At 55.9% G+C, this 25,387-nt stretch overlaps 2 protein-coding genes across 7 annotated transcripts in view; one reads left to right on the plus strand and one right to left on the minus strand.

Annotated features, from left to right (window-relative positions):
- Positions 1 to 25,387, minus strand: part of Cacna2d4 (calcium channel, voltage-dependent, alpha 2/delta subunit 4) — a 100,941-nt gene that overhangs the window by 25,373 nt on the left and 50,181 nt on the right. Inside the window, exons 24-26 of the mRNA XM_005396111.2 lie at positions 25,128 to 25,223; positions 22,924 to 23,051; positions 20,479 to 20,559 (exon numbers count right to left, since the gene is read on the minus strand). Of these exons, the coding sequence (XP_005396168.1) occupies positions 20,479 to 20,559; positions 22,924 to 23,051; positions 25,128 to 25,223 (305 nt within the window). The remainder of the gene's footprint in view (positions 1 to 20,478; positions 20,560 to 22,923; positions 23,052 to 25,127; positions 25,224 to 25,387) is intronic.
- On the plus strand, positions 806 to 17,149 carry Lrtm2 (leucine-rich repeats and transmembrane domains 2). Of its 6 annotated transcripts, XM_013520232.1 has the most exons (6): positions 1,106 to 1,473; positions 7,790 to 7,963; positions 8,504 to 8,619; positions 11,269 to 11,859; positions 14,772 to 15,247; positions 15,354 to 17,149. In XM_013520232.1, exons 3-5 carry the CDS (start codon positions 8,571 to 8,573, stop codon positions 15,224 to 15,226), a joined length of 1,095 nt encoding a protein of 364 aa, XP_013375686.1. In that variant the 5' UTR covers positions 1,106 to 1,473; positions 7,790 to 7,963; positions 8,504 to 8,570; the 3' UTR covers positions 15,227 to 15,247; positions 15,354 to 17,149. The 6 variants fall into 6 exon arrangements, with proteins under 6 accessions (XP_013375684.1, XP_013375686.1, XP_013375683.1 ...); XM_013520230.1 differs by lacking the exon at positions 1,106 to 1,473 and adding an exon at positions 806 to 1,082 and having other exon boundaries at positions 7,793 to 7,963; positions 14,772 to 17,149; XM_013520229.1 differs by having other exon boundaries at positions 1,107 to 1,473; positions 14,772 to 17,149.

Here is a 25,387-nt window from a genome sequence, read left to right on the forward strand (position 1 = left end):
ATCAGAGGTCAAGACCAGTAGAATAAGCAGGGACAGTAATACAAAGCTGACATTCCAGTTGTGTTTCTAAGGAAGGGGAGGCCAGGCTGGGATAGCAGGCTGCCTCCTCCTCTGCCTGGGTCACCTAGCAGATTAGACAGAAGAGAGGGTGCAGGAGCTTCTGGCAGGGGTACCCTGACTCAAGGGCACTCAGCCCCCACCCCAGTCTTAACAGAGGCGTCTGCCTGCATAATGCAGGCTTCAGAGATGCAAAGCAATGTCCCAGTGGGGGTCCTTCTCCAGGCTGGGAGGTAGGACAACTCTTCTGGCTTAGTCTCTAGCTTACTTTGCCTTCGGATCAGCCACTTCATCTCTTGGAGTATCAATTTCTCTGACTTACTCGGTCCTGATTGGTTGGGAAAGAGGCCTCTGAGTTCTTGAATTACAGTCTCTTCCCTTCGCATGTCTCACCCATTGTAGATAAGATGAAGGAACACGCGGAGCCAAGCTGGGTGAAGCCGAGGCTGAACTTGGCCCTGGTTCTCTCTGGGCTCCTTACAACTCTCCAGGCGGCCCAGCCGCAGGGCTCCAAGCCTGCCTGCTCTGGTGTTGTGCTTCCCTAAACACTTCTAGCCTGGGTGGTCCCTCCTGAGGCTCAGCGAGTGAATGGCCTCCGCCTGACCATGTGACCTCTGACTTCGTGGGGCTCAGGGGCTCTTTCTCGAGGGTCCCCAGGCACCTCGCATCCCTGTATGCCCTCGCTGGTCCTCTTGCAAAATAAGTCAGACTCTGACTGAGGGTTGGATGCTTCCTTCTCCCACAGGTAGGATGGGAGCACTGCCCTGTGTGCCTTTGAAAGAGGAGATAGCCCCAGCTTCCCAGGGAAGTCTCCGCGACTGCCCGGGTCCTGCCCCTCTGTCCCCGAGTGGAAAGGGAAGAGGAGCAGAGACGGAAGAAAGGCGGCAGCCAGGGGTGAGGGAGAACCTGGAGGAACCCCGGGAAGGAAAATGGAGGTACGCGGCAGCGCAGCTTTCCTCCTGCCTGGAGTTGGAAGCGATTAGTCCACAGGCGCCTTTTTCCACTGAAATGTGAGCGCCGCAAGGGTGAGTGCTGCCCTCATGGCCGTGAGCATCCGACTGTGCGCGCGCCTGTGTGTGCTGCTGCCGCTGTCATCACAGATGTACCCCCAGCTGTCACTCCGTCGCTGGGCTCGCTCGCGCACACGCACGCTCTCCTCCCTTACCCCTCGCTTCCCTTCCTCCTATCTGTCTCTCTCCGGCCCTCCCTCTTCCCTTCTCAGTTTGTTATTGACCCGGCAGCCCCATCCCCTCGTCCCCTGGCAGCGCAGCGCCGCGGGCTCTCCACCTCCTGCGCTGGGCGCTGTGTGCCAGCTCCCTGCTCCCGGCGAATCCCTCTCCAGCTTTGGAGCCCCCTGCTTGGTGGTGGTGTCTGCATTTGTAGCTGCCTGATCTAAGGGCTCAGGTCCGGAGAAAGGTGAGTGAGAGCGGCTGGTGGAAGGGATGGGGGTTGGCGGCGTTCTGGGTGACTGGGGCATGGGAACGGGGGACCATCTTTGCTGGGTCTCTTGGCCCTGTACAATTAGCGGCAGTGCCTCCTGGCTGGGCACTTGCTGGAGCTGGGCAAACTGCTTGGGACCAGACGCCTGGGCATCCCAAAGGTATAGAGCGTGGTAACTCCGACCCTACAGCGTGCTGGGGACATGAACTGTGCGTTCTGTCAGGGAGGGGGCAGGGAGGCAAGGAAAAGGGGAGGAGGGCAGTGCTGGTGCCAGATGACAGTCCCGGGTGGCATAGAAACCGGGTCCCTGCAGCATGAGGAGCAACAGCCTAGAGCCTGTGCTCTCTACATGCCGGCTCGGCGCAGGCAGCCCTGAGGAACTTGGGTGCTAAGGGAAGGGGTGTGGGACGGCAGCCCGCTACTGGTGATAGGACTGGTAAGAGGAAGGCCCGGGGTGGGGGCAGCAGCGCGGGGGACCACGCCAGGTGAGGCATGGAAGTAGACTCAGACTCACCCCTCTGTACAGGTTGCCCTGAGGCTGGGTTGCTGTCCTTCAGGTGGCTGTCCTTGGACAAGGGTGCACAGACGCCCTTTCCTGGCTAGACACTGGGTTCCCCAGCTGTGGCTGAAGCCTCCCTGGCAGGGGTGTGCCTGGGATTAACCTTGCAGCAATTCCTTGCAAGCCCCGGGCCCTGCTTCTAGCTCATCTGAGGGCCAGACAGGGAACCAGGCTCACAGGAACCCCTCGTGTTATCCCACGGCTGCATCCCCAGCCCTTTGCTGCAGGTGGTCAGATGCCTTAGCACGGCGGTGCACGCAGCTTAATGGGCCACAGGCAGCCGGGCCACATCTGCCTGGCTGCCGGGCCCCCGAGTTGGGCCAGGACAGTGGCTCTCAGTACCCCTAAGGCCCCTTTTGACAGTGCGGGATTCTGACCAAGAATCTGCAGTTCAAATTCCTGCAGGGCCAGGCAGGTCTAGGGCTCGGTTCCAACTGGCTGCTCTGCCCCCTACTCCCCAGCTGCCTGCATTTCCAGGGGAGGGGGGTGATGTTGGCACCAGGCTGTCAGGGCTTGCTGGGCACTGCCTTGTGTGATTCAGACCGACAGGCCTAAGCTTAGATAACTACCGCGGGTGGGGGAGGGGAGGAGCCGAGCACGTGGCGGTGGGCGGGGGAAGTCCAGCTGGTGGGGAAACCCAACAGCAGCTTCCCCGCCGCCAAGAAGCGCCCAGCACTTCCCACCCCCACCTCCCCACTAGCAGAAAGTCTCCGCACTGCCAAAAGAGGAGGACCAGGCAAGCCAGGCCCAGGGGTGGTGGCTGGGGAGGGAAAGGGACTTCTTAAGCAGCCTATTGGTTTCTTGGGGGCTTGGCTGGAAGCAGGGTCTGGGGCCCAGGGTGAGCTGGTCCTGTTCCTCTTTCCCAACGCCAGGGCTGAGGGGCCACAGGGGAGGGAAAGGGACCAGTGTACATGAAATGGCTGTGCATCTGGGGAGCTCCGAGGGTGGGGAAAGGAGGACCGGGGCAGAGGCGGGGTGGCCCCTCTCTGGGTCTCCTTTCTCCCGCGGCAGGTCAGGTCTCCCCTGCCCCTGCCCAGGGCCTCCGCTAGGGAACGGTGGGAGCCGGTTCCACAGCCTCAGCAGCCTGGCTCAGCTCACTCGCGTTGGAGAGCAGCTCCTGAGAGGGGTGACTGGGGGCTTCCCGCTCCCCACCCCCTCCGGGTCTGCTGGGGAGAGGAAACATCTGACAAGGCAGCGCAGGAGCAGGAAGTGGGGCTGAGAATGGGCAGGTGTTCTGAAGTGCGCCAGGAGGGCATGTGTGTGTTCCAAGAACAAATATAGAGAGTGTTAGAGTCTGCTTCCTCGCTGCCTGGGCAGTGTGTGTGGTGGGGGTGACGGGCAGGGAAGATATCTGGAGCGTTTCCTAGAAGGGCCCATGGCCAGACAGGTGGCAGCAGCCCAAGGGTCACGAGCAGCCTCCCTGGGGTCCTGTCCAGCAGAGGCCTGGGCCCCTTCCGCACAGGGTGCAGGTTGGCTTTCAGGGCTCTCACAGCTCCCCGAGGGAGGGCGTGGGGGCTGCCACCTTCGCCTCTCTGCAGAAGAGGGCGCACAGTAGACCGTGCAGGCCCTCCTGCAACTCAGGTCTCTGGGCCTGGGATGCTGAGGGGAGCAGAGGCCTTGTCGCAGGGGCGGGAGCACAGCAAGCCGGCACCCTAGCCCAGGAGTCTGGAGGCCTGAGGGGCACTAACTGTGTCTGACTTGGATACGTGACTTGAGAGACGATGACAGAGGAGCTCAGAGAAGGGCACAGACCCCAGGCCTGGCTGAGTTCGGTGGTTTCCAGCAGGAGTGAGCCAACCCCGTCTACAGGAGAGATGGAAGGGGCAGGTACCCCTGGCCCCCCGGGGCCCTGACCCTCCACAGTGAGTGAGCAGCAGCAGACTGTTCTAAACTAGGGGGCTGTGGCAGGCGTCCCGATGGGGAGGCTCCCTCTCCCGAGCCCCCAGGGGTGCAGCAGCCCACTCAGCTAGGCAGGCACACGGGGAGCCGCTGCCCCTCCTGCTTCATTACCCCCGCCATTCCTGTACCAGCCCCCGGAGCCCCCAGCCTGCCCCGCCTCACCTCAGCATCCAGCCCAGCCAGACAGGTGTCCAGAGCGGCCTCTCTGGACAGAGCTGAGCTCCCTAGGTTTGCCACCACCACTCCTGTGTCATGCCTGGATAGAGGGCGGTTGGGAGTAACCTGGCTTGTGTCTCAGCTCAGTGAGTGGCACAGCTTGTTTCTTCATGGGATCAGGGTACGAACAGCTGTCTTCTCAGCTCCAGTCAGACAGCGGATGCGGAAATGCCGTGTAGACTTACAGGTCTGCACAAACCTCCCTTCCTGTCTCTGCCGTCTTCCACCAGGAGCTCTACGCGCGCGTAGGTGAGGGAATGGGACAGACCCAGGAGCCCATGGGGCAACTGAGTCAGTAGCTTTGTTGCCAGACAGCTTGAGATCAGAACTATCTTCTTCCATTTACCTAAGTTTAGGCAAGTTGCCAATCACGTCTTGTGCCTCAGTAACCCCATCTGCAAAATGGCATTAATAATACTACTAACCTTAGAGAGTTGTGTGAGCATTAAGAACACTGGGTAGGTGTTTGTAGCCATTGTTTCTTTCCACACAAAGGTTTCCTGAAGGAGAGGCTAACATCAATGCCCTGGCCTCTGCCCAGGTCCCAGGTAGCTGCCCTGTGGATCCTCCAGGCTCACGTAGGCCCATGCTGGGCCTCCTGGGTGACTGTTAGGCCCCACGTGGGAGGAGCCAGCCTCGTGATCCTCAGACTTGAATATGCATCCAAAATATCTGGGATCTTGAAATGCACATTCTGGCTCTGTGAGCCTGAGTGGGACTCAAGACTGGGTATTTCTGAAAGACTCTCCGGCTAGCTGGCTGCTAGTACAGGGACCACGCTTTGCGTAGCAAGGGATAAGGTCAAACCTCAGGGGTTCCCCAGTTGACTGCATTTAGCTCCTCAGTCCCATTTGCTAATGAGGAAGACAGTGAGGGAGACCCCGGGACTGCACTGGGACCCCCCAGCTCCTTCCAACGGATCTGTCTCTGAGACTAGGACAAAACCAGGCAGGCATTAGCAACAGGTCTAGCATTCCAGGAGATGAGGCTGGGACACGAGGGAGCGGATCCTTCTAGCAGGCCCCTCATTTCCCACCCCGATAGGAACCCCCACCATTGTTAATTTCTCCCAACAGCGGGCCAGTGCTGCTCCCCCAGCTGCTCTTCAGCTTCCCAATCTAGGTCACCCCTTTCCTGAGGGTGCTCTGCTCCTCAGGGGTGGGGAGGGTCCTTTAGTTGGAGGTGTGGGTGGACACCGGGCCGAAGGGCTAGGAAGTGCTGGTTCCCCTCCATCCCCTTGAGGCTGGAAGGCTCTGGTACCCAGTGGGAAGCCCAGGGCCCAGAGAGGCTGGGCCAGCAACCCAGAGAGCACAGGGGGTCACCTTACAGACTTGGGGCTTTGTTTTCTCACATTTCTGCGAAGCACACCTGTCAGCAGTGTCCTGCTGCCTCGCTAGACCACGCCATGGGTCTGTCACAGGGCCTTGCCTGTCGTGTTTTGTGCATAGGGCATCCTGTGCAAGGGTGGGGATGGGGTGTGAGGCCCTGCACTCAGGCCACCTTTTCTGCTGAGTGGCTGTTTGCTGGTGGACCCCAGGTCTCCTCAGTGGAGACCCGAGGAGGTGGGCTGGGAATGAAGAACCTATCAGGACAGGCAGGAGTCTCAGGAGGAAGTGGGGTCTGAGCGTGTCTGGGAAGGTCAGTCCATGGCCCGTGCCCCATAGGGAGGCGGAAGGAGTCGGAGCCAAGGCTGGACTGGCTTGCTGGTCCCCCATGGCCTGAGCGTGGCAAGTGTCTGGGGTGAGGGCCTGCCCTGTGGGGTTCTCCCCAGCTCTTCCTTCTAGGTGGGAAGGGTCCTGCTGCATCTGTCTGCTGGGGACATTTGAGAACTTTGAGGCATCTGTCTTTGCTGTGTCTGAGAAGCTCTGAACTACTGCCAGCAAGGCGTGAGTGTGCGTACGTGTGTGCGTGGGTGTGCATGTGTATGCACGTGTGCTCGTGCATCACGCATGTGTGCGCGCATTCTAGCACATGCCTAGGCACACAGCTCTCCGTGAGGGTGTGTTTGCATCCCATGCTGTGTGTGGCGCTCCGAGCACGTGTCTGGGAGGCCAGTGGGCGTGAACTCTGCTCCGTGCACACATTAGTATTTCCTCATAAGGGCCACTGCTCGATGATAGTTGCTGGGGAGTGGACGAGCAGCCCGACTCAGAAGCCTACCATACAGTCCCTGACTTTCCGTGCGACCCTGGGCAAACCACTTATCCACCCTGTTGCTTGGGTGGCCGCTGACCTGCCTACTGCTTCACAGATGGAATGAGTGCTCCACGTGAGGGCTTCTGATTGAGTCCTAAGGGTCAGGGCTTGAGGGACACAGAGACAGTGGACACCGCTGTCTGTGAGGACTGTGTGGGTGGGTGTAGCGCATACTGAATGCAGAGAGCATGCAATGCAGTGAGCACCACGTGACAGTCCCCAGGCTGAGGGTAGTGGGAACAGATAAGAGCGATGTTGCATAATCTGCCACTGCTCCCTCCCCGTGGGGGAGGCACTGGTGTTTGCTCGCACTTATGGGCTCAAGTCCAAGGGAGGAGCATTCACCTAAACCTCTAAGGTGATGTACGCTTGGTTTACGTTAACCCTCAAATCCCACATGAAGTATCAAGGCCATCACCTTTAGAGATAAGGAAGCCGAAGCCTGAGAGTTTAGCAGCTTGTTTGAAGGAGTGGCCAGACGGGGATTTGAGCCCAGTCTCCCCACCTGTGAATCCGAGCCGGGAGCCTGCCGGTCCTGGCCCTGAGAGTGGATTGGAGATTGAAACCCAGTGGCCTAACCGCTGAGTGCTTGGGATTCACTGAGGAGGCTGCGTGAGGACCAGGTGCCCCATACTCCACATCTGTGCCCGGTCCCAGTGACTTGCTCTGCCAGCCCTTGCTGCACCCTTCACTAAATGGAAGAAGTGGGGGAAAGACAGAGCCGAGACTGATGTGCACCCTGCTCCTGGGCCTGCTGATCCTGAGGTCCCAAGTGCACAGGACATCATGGTGGCCTCCTGAGACCACTAGAGGTGGGAGGAGGGTTGGGAAGAGAAGGGGGGCAGTAGGGGACAGAGGCAGCAGGAACCTCAGCGGGACCCCAGTGTCTGAGGGGAACCTGCACAGGTTGCAGCTGACTTCTGTACTGACCACTCCAGGGTCCAGGAATGCCATCTATTTCTGAGTGGTCAGTCCCACCCTGCCCCTGGCACTCACACCCCCAGAATCAAACAGGCCTATGGGAGGCTGGAGAGGGAGGCTGCAGCAGGAATTACCCTGGACCATGAATTTGGTAACCATGGAAGGCCAAACTCTAGGAGGGTCTCAACCAGGGTTGAGAGAACCATGCCCTTTGGGCCCTAGGAGGGAGCTCAGGGACCAGCGTAGTGAGCTGTAGGATGGCATCTGGCCCTCTGATGGGGTTGGCAGGGTGGAGGCTCTGGCTTGCTATGTGGCTTATAACCACATCTGGAAGGAAGTGGAGATGCAGATGAGGCCTGCGTCCCATTTAGGAGACGGGGTGGGGTGGGAGGGTGGGTTGGGGCAGAACCTAGAAAGGGTGAGTTTCCCCAGGAGGAACCCGGGTCTGCTCCCAGCCCTCTTGATCTCCCCTGTCTTCTGGGTCTGTCCTTCCTGTGCCAGAAGCTGCTGCAGCATGAACCCCTGAGCTGATGAGTTTTATTATAGACCGGCTGGTGGAGGACAGAGCATTGCACTTCACCTCCAAGGCCGAAGCAGGGGGTTGCCTGGTGGCCCACACCTGACTGACCTGCTGGCAGACACTGCGACAGGTCTGGTTTCCTTCCTGGGGCCATGGTAAGTGAAGGAGGGGGGCGGCAAAGCTGGGACTGGGTGTAGCTGGGGAAGCGAACAGCACAGGTGAGGGCTGTGTGCTGGGACCTCACTCGGCTCATCTAGGAGAGACACGCCTCAATTTCCCCACTGTGGTGTGGGGCAGCCCAGCCAAAGGACACCACACTGCGAAGCAAACATTTTAGAGATCGCCACTTCAGAGCAGCAACAAGAACAGGCAGAGACAGGCAGGGGTACGGGCAGGGGAGGGGGCGGGTGAGCTCATCTGGCAATGCCTGCGTCCTCCAGCTCCACGCCTGGGCTAAGGGTGCTTTGGAAGTCTGAGGCTGGGCCCGTCATCCCAGGGAGGTAGAAGGTTTCCTGGTTTATCTCTTTCTGCCCCCTTTATTTCTCTTCTTCCACTCACCCACGCAGTCATAGCTGAGAGGAACAGGAGAGGGAACGAGGAGTGTAAAGAGACACCGGGCCCTCTCCTTAACCCCTGGGCTGGAGCAGGGCCCTGGATGCCCGCCTCCGCCCAGCACGTCTCTCTCTCTCTCTCAGGACTGACAAGCAGCACACACCAAGGGGCACCTCTCTGCCCGGAGCTGCGGAGAGCTCTGAGTTCACCATGCTGGCGCTGGGCAGTGGCCTTGAGCCGAGGACCCGGCAGATCTCCTGTGAGTACCTCTGGGCCCCGAGAGGGCACGCTGGGCTAGGGTGGGAGCTGGCATGGTGTGGAGTGGAGTTTCTTAGGCTGTAAGGAGATCGAATACTGAGTTTCCTGAGATGCCCAAGGCCTGGTTTTGGGAAATTAGGCTCGTGCCCATAATAAGAATGATAAGGCAACCAAAGAAATGCACTGCTGAGCACTTTAGTGGTTAAACCAGGAGCTGTAGGCCATGACATTGATTCTGGCTCCCCAGATGAGTCTGTTGTATCCTTCCCCAAACTGTGAGTTCCCTGATAGCAAGAGAAGAGCTCTGCTGGAGAATGGCTGGGCTTCCTGAGTTTCAGATAGAACTGGTGCTGGCTGAGTGTGTCCAGCATGGGTTTGGCAGGCCATGCCTGGAACTTGGCAGGAAGTTGGCCCCACCCCAGCCACCAGCTCAGCGCAGGCTCTCCCGGGGAGCTGCCCTCCTGCCTCCCCTTGAGCCCTGAATGGATGGACCTGCTCATAGACAGCTCATAGACAGCTCATAGGCTCTTGACGTCCCTCTCCCCAGCTCCTGAGTTCCATGGGGTGTGAGTTGGATCTCTCCCAGCTCTGCTCATGGACACATGGAGGCACGAGTGTCGATGCCAGCCTCCCTGAAGGTTGTCAGGTGACAAGAGCACGCTCTCCACCTGAGGCAAAGGGCCAATGTGAACCAAGCGCTGGTTTGCCCGAGCCTACGCGGTAAGAGGCAACAGTGGCCTGAAGGGACGATATTCTGCGGACTTCTCCCTTGTTTCCCTCAGCCTGTGCTCCGGCTGCCCCCTGGCATGAGCAGCCTGAATTATTTACCACGTGAGAGTGGCTGCTCCCAGCAACCCAGATCCCTTTCAACCTCATTGTAGGATCACTCAACACCTCGCAATAGAAGATGATGTTTTCTTGTCACTAGAGCTTTCTTTTATGCTACCCTGAATTTCTGGGGAGGGAGGAAAGGACAGGAAGTGTGCTTTTCGAAATGCGCTCTCCTTGTCCCGCTGCAGTTCTCTCTCAGAGGGGAGGATGGTGGTTTCCACTTATGCTCATCCCTTTGAGCGGGGAGCTGGATAAATTGAACACCCCTCCCCCAAGGTAAAGCCTGAATAATGTTGATGATCAAGTAGCATGGGGGAGGGCATGAGGCAGGACCGCCTGGCAGTGGACGGGCACAGAGAAGTGAGAGGGCAGGAGGTCACGGCAGGTGACCCCAGAGCCCAGAGAGTTCTCCCGTTGGTTTCTGTGACTAAGCCAGTGCTCATTACCCACTAAGAAGAAACAGGCTAAGGTGTCAGCCTAGCAGTGTGCCTCTGGGCTGTCACCGTTCCTCCGGGGGGGAGGGCAGTGCCGCCCTGCTCTGCCAAGTCCTGCGCTTTGGGATATCAGATGACTGGGCACCTACCAGACAGAGACTCAAGACTTCTCCACCCGGGCACCCAAATATTCAGGTGCATGTGGATGGGCCAGCTGGGTCTGCCCATCACCCATTTCCCAGCCAGGATCTTTCCTTGGCTTGGTGGAATTGGCTCAGTGGGGTGGAAATGTTTTGAGCTCATCTTTTTCCCTTTCACAGTGAGCAGGCTTCCCGCTATTAGGAGAACAGTCAGGGAGGGTTTTGAAATCACCCCTGGAGAGGGCTGCTCCACGCTGGAAGGAGATGCTGTGTTTCACTGTCCTCGGAGGGGCACCTCCCCCAGTTCTGCCAAGATTGGACTCCCTGTGTGCTATTCAGAGGGGTCTTGGGCAAAAGGCGGGTACGTGAAGGGCATTCTGTTAATTGGCCCATCATGTGGAAATGCTGCCCAGCAGCGCCCAGGAACAGAAGCCAGGGTAAGAGGATGGTGGCTTTAGTGTAAGAATCGGGGTGGAACCTGTCCTGGGCCGCAGGGCTTGCCGATGTTAGACTGTGTTTTGCACCTTATCCTTGTCATTCCCAGAGTGCTCTTTGGAGTATGCCCAAGTGGGCCTGGCTCCTAAGTTTCACACTAAGCTACTGCTCCTACTTGGATGTGGGGTTCAGGTAAATGGGACAGCATCTGGGAAGTTGTAAGGGAAGAGTGAACAGCACCCTTCTACCATCTCCCCTGTCCACGCAAGCATGGCCCAGCCTTGTACAGCTCCCGGGTGCACTGAAGTGCAGTGGGGAAAGATCAGCAGCATAGCCACTGTCTCTTGGAAAGAAAGAATCTCTCAGTGGGATAGGAACTTGGGGGCAGGTTTCTCTGATGTCCTCCTGTCTTTTACTTTGCCAACATTTATGGTGTCAGGAGACTCAAGCTCCCATGGAAATCCACCATGGGTGGCCCCTTGGTAGGGACATCATTGTCACTGTGGACCGGCATGGCTTGTCCTCTGGGTTCAAGCCTGTGAGTCAGTCACTCTACTAAAGTGATTTCTTTGTCTGAAGTGCAGTGAGGCGAGGACCTGCCGGCGCTGTGTGATGTCCATTAACATAGAAGTGTCTTAGGACTTGTTAATTACCTTTTTGTGTGGTTAATAAGCGGGCACTGATTGTGGCTTGTGCCAGAGGAGATAAAGCCAACAGGCCATTATGATGTGGACTGGGAAGGAGGGAACAGACATGGGGGTGGTAGGTCCCAGCCTGTTGCTTTTCCTCACCTGTCTGCCTCTCCCCCAGGGATCACTTGCTGGATCGCTCTCTATGCTGTGGAGGCCCTCCCCACCTGCCCTTTCTCCTGCACCTGTGACAGCCGCAGCCTGGAGGTGGACTGCAGTGGCCTAGGCCTCACCACAGTGCCCCCGGATGTGCCCGCAGCCACCCGAACCCTCTTGCTCTTGAACAATAAACTGAGTGCCCTGCCAAGCTGGGCCTTCGCCAACCTGTCCAGCCTGCAGCGGTTGGACCTGTCCAACAACTTCCTGGACCAGCTGCCCAGCTCTGTTTTTGAGGACCTGGCCAATCTGACAGAGCTGCAGCTGCGCAATAACAGCATCAGGACCCTGGACAGGGACCTGCTGCAGCACTCCCCTCGACTCCGCCACCTGGACCTGTCCATCAACGGCCTGGCCCAGCTGCCTCCGGGGCTTTTCGATGGACTCCCTGTTCTTCGCTCCCTCTCACTTCGCTCCAACAGACTGCAGAGCCTGGACCGGCTGACATTCGAGCCCCTGGTGAGCTTGCAGCTATTGCAGGTCGGGGACAATCCCTGGGAGTGTGACTGTAACCTGCGGGAGTTCAAGCACTGGATGGAGTGGTTCTCCTATCGAGGTGAGCTCAGGGGCTTTGGTTAAACAGAAGTGGCCCGGGCCACCCTGGCTGGAGGCTTTATCCTGAGAGTGGGATGAAGTCTGGGGAAAGACGGGGTGACTGCCTTACTACCAAGCAGGCAGGAGGAGTCATCTCCCTGAGATGAGGAGCTGTTGCCCTTCCCACCAGTAAGGGAAGAGGCTGTTCTCCTCTTCCCTTACTGCACCCCTTTCTGATCTGTGTTCTCACTTTTTGCAGCCTCTTTTTCTCTTCTCTTTTTCTTTAAGTCACTTTAAGGGTTTGCTGTAATTTGATCCCACTTTTGTAGGTTTTGTAGGTTTAGTAAAGTTTTTTTTTTTTAAAAACATAGGATGCTTTGTTTTTTGAGCTCTGCATCCCACCAGGTAGTATTTTTGCCCTTGGACTCTCCTGGTACCTTTTTCCAAATAAAACAGCCACCTTTTAAGTATCTATCCCTCTAGGAGTGTGAAACGTAACTGAAACCAACAGATACAACCAAATTTTCCTTTGGATGACAAAGCTGGCTTCTCCTTCCAAGAAGTTTGCTATCAAAACTGTTACTAAGTCAAATGGTTTTAGCTTTACCTTCTTTCCCTTACCCCTCTTTTTAAAAACCTGGTAAAACCCTGAAATGATCTGTGAAATGATCAAATGAAATGCAAAGAGAAGGAATAACTGAGCACAACTTTTTTTTTTGGGGGGGGGTAAGGAATAGAACTCAGGACCTCATGCTTGCCAGGCAGGCGTTGTGCCACTGAGCTACATCCCCAGTCCCCAGACGCAGGTTTGAATTTTGTCCCTGTTACCCACTAGTTGTGTGACCTTGAGAAAGTTGATTAACTTCTCTCAGCTACAGTGCATTATCTGTTAAATGTGGGGAAAAGCAGTGCCCATCTCATGAGGTCATTATGAGGATTAAATAAAGTAATACATGTAAGGTATCTAAGGCACCTGGCATAAAGTAAGCCCTCTGGGGCTGGGGATTTAGCTCAGCGGCAAAGCGCCTGCCTGGCAAGTGCAAGGTCGTGAGTTCGGTTCCCAGTACCGGAGAAAAACCAAAAAAAAAGACAAAAAAAAAAAAAAAAAAGTAAGCCCTCTACAAAACATTCATTTACTTGCTCATTTGCTAGTAGTACTCATAAAATCAAGAGCACTTGATAAGCCACAGTTTGGATCCCAGCACAGAATAGATATTTGCTGAATGAATCAACATCAAAACTCTGAAAATAATGCGAACACTTTTCATTAGTCTTACTATTTTCATTTCCTATCCAGCTACTAACTCAATTATTTCCATGTTATCCTAATGCTTTAATGAAAATATTTTACAAACGATAAAGTACCATGAAATGTTAGTCACTATAATTTCTCCCATTTTTGTGAGTGGGGAAATCATGATTAATACTGTTGTATAGTTTCCAGTGTACAAATATCTGTTCCTGCACGTTGTCTATTTTAATCTCTCTGGCAGCTCACTGAGGTAGGCATTCTTATTTTACCACTAAGAAAAATAAGACTCAGAGGTAATTAAGTAATTTTCACAGGATGATGAAGCCATGTTTCAACCTTGGGTCTCCTGAGCAGGAAAATGAGGTCACTTCCTTCGCAGTGCCAGCTCTTTGTCATGTACAAGGCCATCGGCCAAGATGGCCTGCGTGTGTGTTCGCTGGGTTCAGTCTGGTTGTAGCCCACCCAAGTGGTCAGTGGCCCAGGGAGCTAGAAATCGGGTGTGTGAACACACTGCTGTGTCACCCTTGAATGACATCCTTGCCCTTCACACCATTATCAGAGACTGAATGCCTAGGATGAGAATGTGCATTTTCCAGGCATTTTCAATAGCAGATTTGTTTTCAGCTTTGCATTTCTTTAAAAATAAAAAATCCCAGAATGTTTTTGTCAGCATCCCAGGGTAAGATTGATATCTATTGTATGAGGAGACAGGGCAGCTGGGCCAGGAGAGGGGGCTGCAGTGATGGAGTGGCTGGAGCCGAGACACTGCAGCGGGGTGTCTATTGCTTGCGTCTAGACTTCACGGGAAGCTGACAGAAAGCCAAAATCCAACTCTCGCTTCCTAGAGGACTTCTCAGCAGAGTATTGTTCTCAGCTGCTGTCTCTCTCACCCTGCCGCAGTCCTGCACTTATATTCCCTGTGAGCCTGCCTGGCCTCACATTGTTATGAAGACCGCGTGGCGTATCTGCACCCCCTCACCGCCCACACAGCCGCCTCCTGGCCTTATGCGTCTCCCAGGTCCCTTCCGAGCTGCTGTTGCCTGAACACCCCTGGGTAGGGGCGCTGATGGGGCCACAGATTGTTCCTGACAGGAACCGGCATAGCTGTTGCTCAGATTTTCTCTCCCTACTTCAAGGTAGAATTCTCAGGCAGCCAAAAGTCCTGTTTGGAAGACTGGGGCCTGAGGCAGTGGCTTTCGACTGCTGTCTTTTTTGTGAGAAGCAAGAACCTTGGAAGGACAGGATGCTGTGCCGCAAGCATTGTCCTGGGTTCGTGGACAGGTGATGAGCAGGCGGCCTCAGGGGCAGAGAAGCAAACTGGAGCCTCGGCAGGGCTGTGACTCTGCATTGCAGCTCTTTCCTGAGCCTCTCCTCTACACTGTCACTGTCATCCTCCATAGCTCAGGCGGGGTTCACTGAAACGGTTGTGTGCTTCTCTATGTAATGGAAATGTGATAATATCCATTTTCTATAGCTTCTGTAGGGAGTAAGTAACATGAGGTGTATAACTTCTCCACCGAAGTGCTTGGCTGTGCTGGTTCCTTTACCCTTCCTTGTCTATAGACAGTGATTTGCAGAATTGACTGCATTGGACTACACCTTCTGGGCCTACTGTTTGGGGGGGTCTGGGGATGAGGAGAGACAGCTCAGGTTCTTGATGTCTGCTCAACCACTCCTTTTAGGGGGACGCCTGGACCAGCTTGCCTGCACCCTACCCAAAGAGCTGAGGGGGAAGGATATGCGCATGGTTCCCATGGAGATGTTCAACTATTGCTCCCGGCTGGAGGATGAGAACAGCTCCCCTGGGCTCGATGCTCCTGGGCCACCCTGCACCAAGGCCAGCCCAGAACCTGCCAAGCCCAAGCCCGGGGCTGAGCCTGAGCCAGAGCCCAGCACAGCCTGCCCTCAGAAGCAGAGGTACAGGCCGGTGAGCGTGCGGAGAGCCATTGGCACGGTGATCATCGCGGGAGTTGTTTGCGGCATCGTGTGCATCATGATGGTGGTGGCCGCGGCCTACGGCTGCATCTATGCCTCGCTCATGGCCAAGTACCACCGGGAGCTCAAGAAGCGCCAGCCCCTGATGGGGGACCCTGAGGGTGAGCATGAAGACCAGAAGCAGATCTCTTCTGTGGCCTGAGAGCCCGCCTGCCTGGCCCAGGTAGGCAGGGTAGGGAGAGCACAACGGGGCTTGCTCTGGAAAGGCTGGTCCTTCCCCTCCATCACAGTCCCTGCCTCGGCTTGACACTGGCCACTGCCTGTCCCAGTTCCTTCCAGCCCTCCAGCAGACCAGCCACGGTATGGTCATCTCCATGAACTTCCAAGTCTCCCTGGAGGTCGCCATTGTGCTGAAGGCTCCTGTGGGTGCTCCTCTCTGGCCACCAAACCTTTGGAGGACTCTCCTGGAACTTCTGGCCACGGGGATGAAAAGATGTGTACGCAAGAGGAGCCTTGTCACAGCTGGGTGACTCTTCCTACCTCTTGCTCATTCATTTCCACTTCAACTGCATCTCGGGGTTGGGGAGTAAGGGATATGGGGGCCAAGGATAGATTTCTGTGGCTCTTTTTTTTTTTAACTAGAAAGATATTCTTAACCCCCCTGCAGTGGAACGCTGGGTCCAACTTCCAACAGTGTACTAATGTGCAAACACACCAACCTGTAATCTGGACCTAGTACTTAGAAATACAACGCTGTGATTACAACATCCTCCCTTGGCAATGCCAGTATGTCCCTGGGTCTGCTATAGACCACACTGACCATAATAGTTCCGGCTTCCTCACTTTCACACACACTCGGAACACCACCATCACAGTCACATAGATTGAAATCTCCCACACACACACTCACACACTCACACACTCATAGAGTTCAGTGGAGACAGGTAGGGGTCTCCTTGAATCCCTGGCCCTGAGACCACAGAACCTCTTGCTTCCTGACTGCAGTCTTCTCAAGTCCATTGGCCGGGGGGAGAGGATCCTAAATTGGTAACATGGGGTTCCTTTGAGATCCTGTAAAGTGGGCCACAGTGGTGCTGCTGGATGAGCCTGCCCGTCACCATGGCAACCTGCTCACACCTCCCCTGCTGGGTTTTCCAGGGACTGGCCCAGAGGCCCAGAGGCTGCTGCCTCTGTGAATGGCAGCCTCTTGAGAGCCCAGCCACATATTCGGGGTGTTTCCTCTGAGCTGCCAGGTTTGTCCTCATTGCCAGGCCCCAGGGAGCACCCTCCACTTTCAGCCCTGTAGGCTGCGGCCTCGGCTCTGCCCCTCTGCACCTCCCACTCCCTCCGTCCCCAGCATCTTCTGCCTGTGACCTCAGGGCTGGGCCTGGGCTGTGCTGTGGTCCTCCTTGGGGAAAGCAGGTGGCAGGCAGATGGCAGAGTGGTCCTTGAAGAGGCTCACTGCTCAACACATTGCTACAGACGCCAGGGGCAGGAAAGGACCACCACATTCCGTGCAGAGGCCTCAGCGCTGAGATTTCCTTCTTGGGTGAACATGGTGGTTTGTTTGCTTAATAGGGCTTCTAATTGCAGCTGGACTGTGGTCCAACTCAGAGGGTGGTCCAGGGACAGAGACACCTGCCCCCAGTCAAGTAGGTTTCAGGGTATTTGCCTCCTGTTCGAGGCTGCCCCCTCCTTAGGAGTCTGATGTCTGGTGAGTACCTGGGTCTCGCTGCTGCTGGACCCCACTTTGAAGGTATCAGAGCAGGACAGGGCAGGTCCTGCTGGCCTGCTCCTCCCAACCCTCCCTACTCAAAGGGGGGGTGGTGGATGGGGTGCATGGAGAGCCTTTAAGAAGGTCGTCTCCAGCAGGTGGACAGAGGGCCCCTTGGCAGGCTGCTTATCTGGATTGCATGCCCCCTTGGCTAGGGGCACAGTCTTCCTTTCCCTTTGGGCTTGTAGGCTGATACCAGATCTGGGAGTTTTCTAAAGGGACTGGGGGCGGGGAGGGAAGGGTGTTGTCAGTGGTGGTATCTTTAGCCTGAGGCAGAAGATTTTTAAAGGCAAAATTATATTTCTGGTTTGTTGTTTCAGAAGACCAATAAAGACTGTATTTTCCTATGTACTTCCTGGCTTCATTGGGTGGGAAGGGGATGTAGGTGTTGGGAAAATCACTTCCTGCCCCCTCACCGCCCCACGCAGTGGACACCGTGCTGAGGGGCGTCACTGTGATGCACAGGGCTCCGTGTGACAGATGGGCGCCCCCTGCCCAGTGCCCCGGGACCCAGGTTGCTGATAGGAGAGCAGAGGAGGCAGCATTCTGGAAAGGATAAGGCTTGGCAGCTTGGGCGGAAGCTGGGGGCATGGCTACGCTGGAGTCTCAAATCTACCCACGCTGCGGCCTGACATCTGGAAGCATAGGCCTCAGGCTGGGTTCCCTGGGCAGCGCTGGGACTTGTGAAGGTGGGCTGGAGACCCTGCTATAGCTCCATGCCCTGGAGTGCTTACCCACCCTGGCTTGATGGAATTAATCCTGCCAGCCAAGGACAGATGGATCAGTGCAGCAGGAGGCCTCTGTTTGCCCAGAGGATCCGCTGGATGCTGGGAGGTGAGGGAGGAGGGTTCAAGGGGCTTCTCTGCTGCCTGGGTTTTGTGAGCCCTGTTTGCTGGAGTCCCACTTAACCCTTTCCCATGGTGGCCTTCCAAGGCTGTTTGGTACAAGCAGACCACACTTAGCGTCCACAGGTATGATTTCCTGGACAGAGCTCGCCGTGAGGGGATCAGAATGAGGGACTGGAACGAAAGGGCCCTGAGACCGGTAGTCCAGGTCTGTGGGCAGAGCAAGGCTCACTGCGTAGTCACGTGTGTCTGGGGTATAGCGCTCCCTGATGTTCAGCGATTAAGATAGGTTCTCTCCTGCCAGGAGCCTTCCTGCAGAGGACAGTCCAGCAAGCCGGGGCAGAGCCCAGTGAGAAGAGATCCATCAGGCCCCCATCCCTGGAGTTCAGCTTAGCTCCACAGCAGGACTGGGTTGTCCTCCTAGGTGGGGTCTGGGTGACTGTTGCCCTCCTCTAGTCCTGAAGGTTGTGGCAGACCCAAAGACGGACTGGTCTTCCCAAGCCCCACCTCAGAGGCAAGGGCAAAGCTCGAAGGGCCGCCATAGGTCTCTGTAATGTAGACTCCTGTTACTCGATCATCACGGTTCCCAGAGGGAGCCCCGCAGAGGTCAGAAGGCCAGGCCCACATTTAGGCAGGGGTGAGCTCAGGCAGCTCTGGACAGCAGGAAATGGCTCTCTGCTGGGGCGGGAACATGCTGCAAGTCAGTGGCTGGAGAAACGTAGTCTGCCTGACCCGGCACCACCACCGCTGTGCTGGATCATACTCCCCAACCAGGGCCTAGAGGACACTGAGAGCTAGAAACTGATCCTGAGCGGAAGTTGTATTTCTAGATCTTTTATGGGAGCTCTTGAAAAACCACCTGCTTGGAGACAGCAAGGATTCCCCCTTACCCACCCGCCTTCGGTGTAAGCTGTGGAATTACCCGAAAGGGACACACAGAGTACGGCTCTGACTCCGAATGCCCTTCTGCCTTCCCTTGCTTGCTGTGCAGCCTCACGGTGCAGCCCCCCTCATAAACCTTGCCCCCTCCTGAGCTCCCAGGGTCCGCAAACAAGCCGCCTGCTCCTCCCTGACCAACAGCCCCAGCTGGCCCCAGGGTCGGGGAGGCTGAGCCCTAGGCCAGAGAAAGGAAGTAACAAAATGAGATTTAAAAAAAAATTGCAGCGTCAGGTCTCTGGAGCCTCATCCTTTTCCCATCACATCCGCGCACCCCAGAGCAGCAGAGTGACTATCTGCAGTGCGTTAAATTAGAGGCTCTGGGACACGGTTTCTATAGTAACGCCTCACGGCTCTAATTCAGCCCTGAGTTAAAAATGATATCGAATAATTGGAGAGTGCTGGGAAAGCACAGGAAGCGGCCCGGTCCTTAGACCCGGTCTCTCCCAGGCCTTGGGGTGTACAGGTCGGGGAGCAGGGTGGACACAGGCCCGGCTGGGACCACAGGAGGGCCTTTAGCAAGATAAGTTTGAGGTCATGGCCTGGAGAGCAGTTGGGGACTAGTGTGCTGTCGGCTAAAGGGAGAAGGGTGCTGGGATGCCTTGCGTCTCTACTGAATACTGTTAGGACCCTAGGCCGGAATTTCCTGCAGGGGCTGCCCCGTCGCTGATGACTCAGCCATTCTCTTCCCGTCTCTTATCCTGGGATGCTGACTCAAGACAGCCGTGAGCCCTCTCTGAGGCAGAAAGACAGAGCCTATCCTGTTCCTTCCAGCCCTCTGACCCGAACTCAGCCAGAGCAAGTGGCATGCGGCCCCTGCCTGCCCAGCTCAGCCTGGGGGCAGAGGCCTCTCATTGGCCAGTACCCTGGGATGCGAGACAGACACTACCTACTAGTCATGATCCTAATGCCACGATTGCTGAGTGACCAGTAGATCGCACACACCTTTTCAGAACACAGCTGGGGAGGCACATGGAAGCTGAAACCAGGATGAGGAGGGCTTCCTCAGAGGTCTGAGAGTTTTTGAACAATAAGACAGAAGTTCCAAGGATTTTTTTAGGCACCAAGAAGGTACAAAGTCAGGGGAAACTTGTGAGGGTCATTGGCTATCTCATCCCATTACTTGGAGCAACCTGAGGCAGAAGGTGGTGAACTAGGGCTTGAAAGAAACACAGTCTGAGTTCTAACCCTAGGTTCATTATTACCTGTGGAATCTTGGCCCAATAACTTTTCTGTGTCTCAGTGTTTTCATCTGTAAAATGGGGCCCTAAACTATCACCTCCTTTGGGTCTTCCAGAGACTAGTAGGAAGTCCTCAGGAGATGGTTTCCATGGGATGTGGTACAGATTGAATACACACATTGAGTTCTTGCTTTAGGGATTTGAGTCACAAGCTCAGTTCTTGAACCCAAGGTTTCGAAAGAGGGCAGCAAGAGGGAAAGGGTAGGAGGAGGGTCGGGGTTGCAGTCTATGACCTATGTGACCTTGAGCAGATTTCTTAACTTCTCTGGGCTTCCTTTCATTTTGTTTTGTTTGAGATAGGGTCTCGCTATGCAGTTTAAGCCAGCCTTGAGCTCACTTTGTAGCCCAGGCTGGTCTTGCACTTGCAACGATCCTCCTGCCTCAGCCTCCCGAGTGCTGGCATTACAGGTGTGCGCCACCACGCCTGGCCCTGGGCTTCCTTTTCCTCATTTCACAAATTCTTTGAGCTCTAGGATTTTGTAAACAAAATGGTTTAGGAAGATTTCACTTTCCTCCTCAGCATTCACCTAGGACAACTTGCAGCTAGAGACTGATGCTCAGCACGTCCCACTCAGGGGCCCTCCTGCTGTGACCGGGGGCCTTATTCTTGCCATATTCACAGCTCTTGGGCTCCAGTGGCACATGGGGCGGGTCCTACCTGCAGCAATGGCTGCCTTCTCCTCCACCGTCACGGCTACCGCGGTGCTCACTGTTACGGAAACTGGCGTGCCCGTGCCGTCTGGGGAAATGAAAATTACAGTCACTTTCTCAGTTTCCAGGAAGGAGCAGTGGCTGGGATAAGCTGAGCCCTGGTCCCTTCTTGGAGCAGACGATAACTGTCACTAGCAGGGTAGACGTCCTGGCGTGACTGTGTTTGGTTGTGCACCTGTGACAGGCGGGTACCACCCTTAGGAGGCCCTCGCTCTGCCCACCTGTCTATGGGGTGTGTGCTTGCCAGATTGACACGGGGCCTCTGGCTGCCTGCACAAAGTGATACTGTCAGGGGCATTATGACTGTGATTTTTGCTCCACCTGTCCTTCTGCCCCTGTCTGCTTGAGGGGCCAGCAGAGTCAGGCCCAGGATCTACGTTGTGTCCCTCAAGGGCAGGGACAGGGTGCCCTACAGGCCTGGGTGCCGAGTGGCCCTGGATTGCCCACAGTGAGTCACCACAAGTCAGAGGTGACGCTGAGCCACCCAGGCTGTGTGAGAGGCAGCGGTGTGCTAGTGGGCTGCTCACAGCAAGGGCAGCCCCCTGGGGAGCAGACTCAGCCCACCAGGCCCAGGCAAATGGCAGTGGTGTCAGCTGGAGGGACAGGAGTCCCACTTACCCTGGAGTCAGCGCCTCCCTTCTTTCCCCCTGAGCCAAGCGAGGGTGCCACAGGGGGCGAGCTTGCCATCCCCCACACCCCCCTCCGCAGGTTGCCAGCTTTCCTCCCCTCCTGCAGTCCAAGCTGCACTTGCCACCCACCCACCCTCCTACCTCACCAACACACAAAGCTCCCCCAGCAGCAGCAGCAGCAGCAGCAGCAGCAGGCACAGCCTGGGTGACAGTGCAGGCAGGAGAGCCTGGCACCACAGCCTGGGGCAGAGCCTAGGGCCTCACCTGGAGAACCTTCCCAGGAGGCCTTTGTGCAGGCCATAGAGGAAGAGCTGCCTCTGCCTTGGTGCAGGCAGTGTGGGGAGGGGACCTTCGCCTTGGCTTTGAGAGGCTCCTCCTGGTCTAGCAGGGGAGTAGAAGCACCCTTTCCTCTTCCCTCCTGCTGCCTTTCACTTAACGCGGTGAAAGAGCCCCTGCTTTGGTGAGGACAACCTGTTCCACTCCGCCCTCTGGATCCCTTGCTATGCGCACAGAGAAGACCCTCTCTGAGCTTCAGACTCTGCTCACGTAGGATGAGGGGTAACAACATTTGTGTCAGGAGCTTGTGAAGTTTGAATGACTTATAGGCTGGGAAAAGCACACTTGTCATGCTGTGTGGGTGGCGGGAGCTGGCGCAGGGTAGAGGGGTGAGCAGGGCACAGGTGAGGACACCTTCCAGAGGGCACCGAGCAGAGTTCATCCTTGCTGTCGGTCTCCACCGTTTGCAGCTGCCAGGAGGAGCCTCCCCTGGAGCCTGGGCCTTTGAAGCCACACAGGGCGGTTCCCCATCCTGAGTCTCGAGAGTGGTTTTGGCGGAAATGGTGGTTGGAAGGCATTTGGCAAAGGGCGTCGTGGATGGGAATGTGACTCCTCTTTCTGAACTGGCTTCCAGTTCACCATCTTCTCTCAGATGGCTCCACCCACCTCCGTCTACCTTGTACCCTTTCTGCCCACAAGTGGGTGCTTCTCAGGCTCTTAGGTGTTGGGCTCAGAACAAACCCCTCCTACAACCTTGTGTTGAGCTCACCTGCCACAAAGTCCTGGACCAACCCCTCAGCTTCCCTGGCTACAGTGTCTTCTTATGTAAACCAGGAAGGTAAGGCTACACGCACTTCCCGGGCCCAGAGTAGGAGCTGGGGTCCGGAGCTGGTGCCTATCTGCTCAGAGGCTCCTCTCTGTCCTTGGCAGGTAGGATCTGCTGGCACAGTCCTGTCTGCCTTCTGTACAACTGGGAGCCTGCCTTTTGGCCGGTGGTCCCAAGAGAGTGGAGAACAGGTGGCTTGCCTTCTGTGGGGAGAGTCACGGTGGCTCTGAGGATTGGGTAGGTGTGGCTGCCCTCCAATGAGTCAGTCTAGTACTTTCATCAGGGAAGTTAGAGGAACTTTCAAAGACAGATTTTTAGAAATAGAAGAATCTTAGAGATCAGCATTTCTGATATCATTTTTAGAATTTGGGCTAGAAGCGAGCTTTCTTGACTTTTGCATTAAATCACTTTCTTTTATTCCATGCAGAAGTTTAAATGCCAACTTTGCTACCTGGTGAATAAAATGACCCGACCTATATTTTGCCTAGGGGTTATGTGTCGGGAGGGAGGCACAACTTCAAGATGCCAAGGAGGGTCAGGAGGGAAGGCAGAAAGGGCACCTGGTGGGGTGCGGTGTTCCCGTGGCACTAGGTCTCCTTCCCGTTTCCCACTGAGGGAGCAGCAGCAGGAGGAGTACTCCATCCTGGAGCACAAGAGTTACCTGGTCCATCTGCCCAGCGTAGGTTGAAGACAAAGCTACCAGGGGGCTGCTCGGAAGCCTGGCGGTACCACAGGGGGAAATGGTCCATGGTGAAAATGCTGGCCTCATCGGCAGGTGTCAGGAATTTCCTGCAAGGAGGAAAATTTCTGTAGCTTCTTCAAATCTGGAAACATGACCATCCTTTTTTCATACAAGTTCATCTTGGCTGGGCTGAGAAAAATGATTCCCCCTGCTTTGGCACAGTTGCGGATAGGTAGAGGATATTAGCCCCTCAATTGCTGTTGCCCCAGACCATGTTCCCTAGCCAGTTCTGCCTTTTCCAGGAGCAAAATGATACTGCTCTGATGGCATACTGATAGCTAGAAGAGACCTGGGGCCTGTACTAGGAGGGAATATGTAGACCTCTTGGCCTGCAGGCTCTATCTCTTGGATAGAGCCTCTGTTCTTTGTGCCTGGCTCACTGACAAGTCTGAGCAAGGAAACTGTATAATCAGTTCTATCACTTCGATGATGTGGGACATAAATTGCCCCAAAATGGTTACTTCAAAAGTCTGTGTCTCTTGGGTTTTGACTGTACTGTGACTTTCCCTTTTTTGGAGCAGTTTTACCTGTGAATTATGGTTTTGCTTTCCCTAAAAGCACATCAGTCTACAGAAGGGAGTGTTGGTCCACAGCAGACAGGGCAGCAGGGCAGAGCTGGGGTGGGGGTCGGGCCTAAAAAAGGCTGTGGGTAACTGACAAGGTGGGTCACTGAGACTGGCTTTGGGAGTGACAGGCTCACACATTCCAGAAGCAGAGCTGCCTTGTTACACAGTCCCTGGGCTGCCAGTCACACTGCAGTCCAGGTGAAGGGAGCCCTCTGGGCCTGGCAGTGCATCTGTGGCTATTACAGTGACGGCAGTCACAGGAGACAAAAAAGTACTCTCCCACCTGAGGAAGGCGAGTCTGTAGGGGGATCTCCCTCTTCCATCTTTAGGAACCCTTTAGAGGGACTGGGAGTCAGCGAGACAGCCTTTCCTGTCTTTCCACTGCTCGCCGTCAGAGTAGGGGAGTGGGGAAGAGAGGAAGTAAGAGGCGATAGAGGAACAACTTGCTTTGTTCTCTTACAAAGCCTTGGGTTTGCTTAGCAAGTGTGGATTTGTTGCAGAGCCCTGGAAGAAGCTCAGAGATGGTGCTTTTGGCTTGGTGTGCGTGGATTTAGCCGTAGGAGCAGCAAGGGAGGAGGGGTACGGATGGGGGGTAAAGTCTGCCCGCCAGTTCCCTCTGCTGTTCTGCAGGGTCTGGTGGCCCTTCCCCGTCTCCTGGCTTGCAGGTCAGCAGATCCTCTGCCCCTGCCTGGGTCTCCCACCCTCTACCTGGAAGGCACCCGGCATGGGGCTGAAGCTGAAAGCTCACAGGCAGGATTCTGCCGCATCTGGCTTTTGCTTATAGCAGGGTTTCCTAACCTTGGTGCTAGGGGAAACGGGAGCCTGGCAGTTGTTGTTGGGGTTGTCCCACGCATTGTAGGACATTTAGCAGCACCCTTGGCACCTACCCACTAGATGCCAGTAGCAACTTCCCCATTTCCCCCAGCTCTAACAGCTAAGAAAGTTTCCAGACATCGCCCAGTGTTCCCTGGAGGACGCAAAGTTGCCTCCAGTTGAGAACTGCTGGCTTTGGATCCTAGGCTTCCATAACCATGGCCAGGGCTGGACCTGAATCTTGTGATTAGAGTACAAATCACAACTCCACCCGAGCTGGGCAGTGAGCTGTCCATAATCGACCGCCATGGACAGGGGCCCAGAGCAGGCCCTCTCTGCACGTTAGGGAAAGAGTCTGGAAAACGGATGACATAGCCGGACGATTTAGCCTGCCACACACAGACTGTCCTAGAGAGGAAAACCTTTGAGTCTCCCTCTTAGCAGCTCCTCTAAGTGGAATTTCTGATAACCTTCCAAGCTTCCAAGCTTGCTGTCCTCTTTCCTGACCAGACCACTGTCTGTCTCCTCCAAGGGACCTGTCCAAGACATACCCAAGCTAGCGGGAAACAGTTACTTTTCTCATTCTCCCAAATGGTAAACCAACCCTTCTACCTTCCCTAGATTCTGGGGGCCCTGCATGCTGAGGCCAAATCTGTCTGTCCCTGTGCCACAAGAGCACCCTGGAGCTCTGTCCTTTCTTAACCTGCACGGACTGCACTCCCAGAGGTAGCTAGCGGGACTCACCTGTCGGACAACTTCTCGGAGCCCACAAATAAGGTGCTTCGAAGGAGACCAGCCCGGGTGCCCAGGAAGGCCAGCTCTACCCCTTGCTCGGACTCCCTGTGAGGCAGACAAAGTGGGAGCAATGAGCACGTGGATACTGCCACAGGAAGTGCCCACAGGGGGCTGCAGAGACCTTGGAGGAGGCCTGGTGCAGGGGAATTTCCCAGAAGGCTGAGCACAGGGACCCCATCATCAGTCCTCGGCTCCCAGGCAGTACCTCT

Source organism: Chinchilla lanigera, unplaced genomic scaffold, assembly GCF_000276665.1.
Source record: "Chinchilla lanigera isolate Chin_1 unplaced genomic scaffold, ChiLan1.0 scaffold00053, whole genome shotgun sequence".
Taxonomy (NCBI): Eukaryota; Metazoa; Chordata; class Mammalia; order Rodentia; family Chinchillidae; genus Chinchilla; species Chinchilla lanigera.

Coding starts and splice junctions, on each gene's coding strand:
- Lrtm2 (XM_013520230.1), top strand. CDS start 8,571: ATGCTGGCGCTGGGCAGTGGCCTTGAGCCGAGGACCCGGCAGATCTCC. Junction 8,620..11,268: donor GAGGACCCGGCAGATCTCCT/GTGAGTACCTCT, acceptor CCTCTCCCCCAG/GGATCACTTGCTGGATCGCT. Junction 11,860..14,771: donor GGAGTGGTTCTCCTATCGAG/GTGAGCTCAGGG, acceptor CACTCCTTTTAG/GGGGACGCCTGGACCAGCTT.